A 5000-nucleotide genomic window follows, 5' to 3' on the forward strand; every position below is an offset into this window, starting at 1 on the left:
CAAAAGGAGGGTGTATTAACCTGATTTAATAAATACTCGCCGGTATAGTAATGCGCTTGTGCAAGTTTATATGACAAATTAAATTGGGTAGCATTCTTTCTAAACAAATGTAGATGTTTTTCTGTATTTGCAGTATCATCAATTTCCTATGAAGGAATGATAATCAAAGAAAATTGATAATCCTAATTGATGGTACCATTTTCTTTATTGTGTATAACATTTACAAAACTAATTGTAAAGAAAAAAAAAAAAAAAAGAAAACCCCCCTAAATGTATCAATACGTTTTATGTATTATTCATAGTAATGAACATGTTATAGCTTCTTATATAATGCTCTAGGTACGATATGTTTTGTATAAAAATAAACTATTAGAAAATGACTGGAAAGAGAAAGCTAATTAATCAAAGTAAACCATAATAATAGAATAGATAATTAGAAGTATAATGTAAAAGTAAGAAAAGATTTATCTTACTATGACTATACGTATATAATTAAATATAAGTTAAATTAATCATTTATAAAATAATTATGTTATTGTAAACGTCATTGTTAATAATTATTTTTCTTTTTTCTTTTTTTCTTTCTCTCTCTTTTTTTTTTCTTTTTTTTTTTTTTTTACCTTATAAGCAAAAGCTAATTCCATGTGTGCATTACATATTCCGTTTGGATCTGGTATTCTTTTAGCCATGGCAAGTAATTTAGAAAATTCTTGCAAAGCTTCTTTGACATAGCCATAATGCAAATGTATTCTTCCTAACTCATATAATGCATTAGCTATGTAATCGTAATGACCAGCTAGCTTGAAACATATAAGATTTTGTATAAAATAATTATTTTTAGTATAAAACATTAAACAAAAAAAAAAAAAAAAGAAAAAAGAAAGTAAGAAAGAAAGAATAAAAAAAAGGAAAACTTGCTGTCCATGGCTCTTTGTAAAGCTTCGTTGCATGCATTTATAGCAAACTCTGAATCTTCTTCACCGATACGTTGAACAAGAGTTAGAAGTATTTTACATATAAGAGCACAGGATTCTTTAAAAATAGTTTGTTCGTTCTCGCCTAAAATATTAGAAACGTTCCATATCCTTTCTTCTGATGCTTTTCGCGCAATATCCAAATATTCGAGTGCTTTGAGCCATTCAGCGTCTATTTTTACAAGATTTATCAGTTTGATTTTAATGACCTATTTATTTTATTTTATTTTATTTTTTTTTATTTATTATCATTTCATTAAAAAATATAATATTTCATTGTGACCTATCATGAAAAGAAATCTTCCATAAAGATATCGTATTGCAGTAATATTGTATCCGTTGTCCTCTTCAATGGATTCAGCTGCTTTTAGGGCATTTTGATAAAGTGTTTTTGTTATCCACCACCAATCTTCACCTTTCGATTGAAAAAATATTGATATTTTTATCCAATAATTTGATACCTCGATCCATTGCTCTGTAAAAAAAAAAAAAAAAAAAAAAAAAAAAAAAAAAAAAAAACAAAAAAAAAATTAAGTTTCTTTTGAATATCCAAGAAAAAGAAAATACACACGCTTTATTTTTCTATCGTTTAGAACGTATCATTATTAAAATATTACCATTTTTTTTAGCACTTTCAATTGCGATTAAAGCTTCTTTAAGATTATCTAATAGATCTCGTTGATCCATTAATCGTGGCTTAACCCAAATCGATGTATCAGGGCCAGCAATATTTCTTTTTTCCTCATTGAATTCAATTAATTTTTGAATAAAATCAGCTGCCTCTTCTAAACCATCCTCTTTAAGTTCATCTATTAATGCTTCATTGTATTTTAAATAGAACCTGTGAAGATAATAAAAAATTATAATAGAAAAAATATAATATAGAAAATGAGATTATGTTCGCCTAACCGTTTTACTTCGACAAAGGGTATCATAGGTAACATGGCTTTTAAATCTTTACGAATTTTTTTAACATTATGTCGATTTGCTTGTGCAAGATTTTTTATTTTGTCCTTCGCAAATAAACTCCTTTCATATTTTTCTTCAATTTGATCTTTATTAAAAGCTTCCTCGTAATTTTTATCATCGAATAAATCCTTACAAAAATTCCAATTTTTATGAATCATTTTTGATAATAAACTTTTTATTAATACTATAATCGATTAATGTCGATTAGATTTTACATAAGTTTCATTAAACACAGATCGATTAAATATTCTTAATATTTATTATCGGTAATGACATTTCTTGACAGGAAGTATTTTTCTTTTTTTTTGTTTTATAAATATATCATTGTTTTTTTTTTTTTTTTTTCTTTTTTTGAACGAATAGCAATTGATATTTTTCTTTTCTCGAATTAGAATAGAATTATGTTTGTAATACGTAGTAGAAGCGATCGTTCATCTGGAGAAAGTGAGCGTGAGGAGAAAGAGAAGAGAGAGAGAGAGAGAGAGAGAGAGAGAGAGAGAGAGAGAGAAAAGTATAACTTTCAATCAAATCAAAAAATGTAACTTGAAAAAAATAGGAAATTTGTAGGTCTCTATAATTGAATTTTACAATTAATCAGCTGCATAGTTTATTACATAAGATAAATATATATATATATAATATATATATATATATATACATATACCCGCACGCACATATATATATTATATGCCTCATAATCCATAACGAATATGATTTTTATTTCTTTATTTCTCCATATAGTTTTTTTATTTTTCAATAATATTAAAATTTAAGATCACTTACATATACAGGTAGTTCCATTTGAAATTTTGCAAGTAATTATTTCCCGAACTACGTCTCGTTTTAAAAGATATTTCAAATAAAATGATTCATTTTTTTTTTGGGAAGGGACAATTTTTATGGTCACAAATCTTCTTCAGATGTACTTTTGAATATTTCAAAAAGAATATTCCTTTTTTTTTTTTTTTTCTTTTTTCTTGTTTATAGTCGAAGCACATCCACCCAGAGAAAATTTGCGTACGCCATAATATATGTCCAATCTTCTTCAAAATTTTTATTTGAACGATCTATTATAGTTTGGAAAATAATTTTTAAAAATCGTACACGAAATGGGAAACTTCTGAATGGAATATTCCCTTTCCATTACCTCTCCTACTTTATTTTATTTTATTTTATTTTTTTTTATTTTTTTATTTTTTTATTTTTTTATTTTTTTTTTTTTTTTAACATATTCAAATCTTAATAAGATAAAAAGGAGATTAAACGTATTAATTATTAATTAAGCCTGAACGGCAACACGTTTCCTCGGTTCCAATCTGACAGGGAATCCTTCGGCACGCTTGAGAATAATATCGGCTTGTAGCCTAAAATCATCTTCTTTGACTTCCGATTTTACACGGAAGTTTCTTAGTATCGTTGAAAGTAGAATCTTCAGTTTGAGCATGGCATATTTTCGGCCAACGCAAGAACGAGGTCCAGCGGAGAATGGTATAAATGCATAATAATGTCTGTTGGCTGTCCTTTCCGGAAGGAAGTTGTCCGGATCGAAGACATTTGGATTTGGATAAATCGATTCTAATCGGTGGGTCTTTATTGTACCAATGATGACAGTACTTCCGGCTGGTATAATGTAATTATCAGAAACTAAACAGACAATTGATATTAAAAAATATATTATTTTAATTATACACACATTCACACATGCACACATAGATACACACACACATATATATAATAATAATAATCGTTTAATAAAAATATGACTGACCAAGTTTTATATCTGTCTTGACGTCACGAGCAATGATCGGTACTGGCGGATACATGCGTAAAGTTTCCATGAGACAACGTTCAAGATATTTCATTTGCAAAGTGTCCTGGAAAGTGGCAGGTCTATCGCTATCTCCAAAGATCTCATCAAGTTCTTGGATTACTTTCTCTTGAATGTCAGGATGACAACCCATCATTGTCAGGAAGAAACTGGATCCGGAAGCTGTGGTATCGTGTCCCTTTTTTTTTTTTTTTTAACAAAACATTATAAGTCAATATACACATTTCTATCATTATTTTTGTCCTATGTTAGATCATTATTAAATATATACCTCGAACATAATGGTATCTACTTGTTCCTTGACTTCCTGTTCATTTAATACCACACCACTTTCACCAGCTTCGATCAAGAGATCTAAGAAAGCTTGTCTTTTCTTCTCACCAACGTCGTTATCGTCGACATCGAGATCGTCCTTCAAACCAGCCGATTGACCGAAGGACAGACCTTCAACCGTGGTAACCTACGTTTTGTGAAATTTCTTTTATGCATATAATTGTGAAATTTCAGAGGTAGTCGGGGGGTGAGTGGGGATCGGGGAGGGGAGAAGAGAAGAAGGGGAGGGCAAAACGAAAAAGAAAAAGTACGATAAAATAAAATATACCTTTTCGGTCGTTTTAGATCCGGTGGTATCAATAATATTACGTTTACCGCTCTTGTATTCTTCCTTCTTACGTTGGATCACTTTTTTCGTGAGTCCATGTATAATTTCTAAAAGTTTAATCTGATCTTTACTATACTTGGTAAGATTGAAGAGCCAATCGGGTCTCAGCCAAACTTTGGTATGTCGAAGATGAAGTATGTCGCACATTCTGAAAAGATAAAAGAAAAAGGAGGGGAGAAAGAGAAAAAAAAGAAAAAGTTAATAAATAAAAATTAATATTAAAAAGAAAGACGATGCAATAAGAAAACGAATGAAATTATTTATTTAAACGATTCCGATATGTCGATTAATTTTATGAAATTACTCACTTCATTACGGCCATCGCATATTCAAATCCACTTTGTCCCTGTGTAGACTTCGATACGCCCATAGCCGTTTCAAGAAGTATCTCAACCGTTGTCTCGGACATGTAATTGTGACAATCAAATACTTTGCCGTCTTCTTTCCGCATTCTCTCAACAACCGCACGCGAATTTGCATTAAAGAGATCGATGAAACTCTTCAAAACGTTCAAATGGAAAGTAGGTGCTATTAGTTTACGATGGGCACGCCATTTTTGTCCTACGAA

The 5000-nt window shown here is 29.5% G+C and overlaps 2 protein-coding genes across 2 annotated transcripts in view; both read right to left on the bottom strand.

The window, feature by feature from the left end:
* Positions 1 to 1661, bottom strand: part of LOC124948486 — a 2366-nt gene extending 705 nt beyond the window's left edge. Inside the window, exons 1-5 of the mRNA XM_047492160.1 lie at positions 1592 to 1661; positions 1268 to 1458; positions 919 to 1183; positions 621 to 796; positions 21 to 146 (exon numbers count right to left, since the gene is read on the bottom strand). Of these exons, the coding sequence (XP_047348116.1) occupies positions 21 to 146; positions 621 to 796; positions 919 to 1183; positions 1268 to 1458; positions 1592 to 1661 (828 nt within the window). The remainder of the gene's footprint in view (positions 1 to 20; positions 147 to 620; positions 797 to 918; positions 1184 to 1267; positions 1459 to 1591) is intronic.
* Positions 1662 to 2533: 872 nt separating this feature from the next.
* The window catches only part of LOC124948856 (cytochrome P450 4g15), a 4488-nt gene continuing 2021 nt past the window's right edge, over positions 2534 to 5000 (bottom strand). The window contains exons 4-8 of the mRNA XM_047493095.1: positions 4741 to 4993; positions 4373 to 4580; positions 4043 to 4231; positions 3712 to 3949; positions 2534 to 3587 (exon numbers count right to left, since the gene is read on the bottom strand). Coding sequence (XP_047349051.1) covers positions 3223 to 3587; positions 3712 to 3949; positions 4043 to 4231; positions 4373 to 4580; positions 4741 to 4993 — 1253 coding nt within the window. The 3' untranslated portion in view covers positions 2534 to 3222. The remainder of the gene's footprint in view (positions 3588 to 3711; positions 3950 to 4042; positions 4232 to 4372; positions 4581 to 4740; positions 4994 to 5000) is intronic.

This window comes from Vespa velutina, chromosome 4 (genome assembly GCF_912470025.1).
Source record: "Vespa velutina chromosome 4, iVesVel2.1, whole genome shotgun sequence".
NCBI lineage: Eukaryota > Metazoa > Arthropoda > Insecta > Hymenoptera > Vespidae > Vespa > Vespa velutina.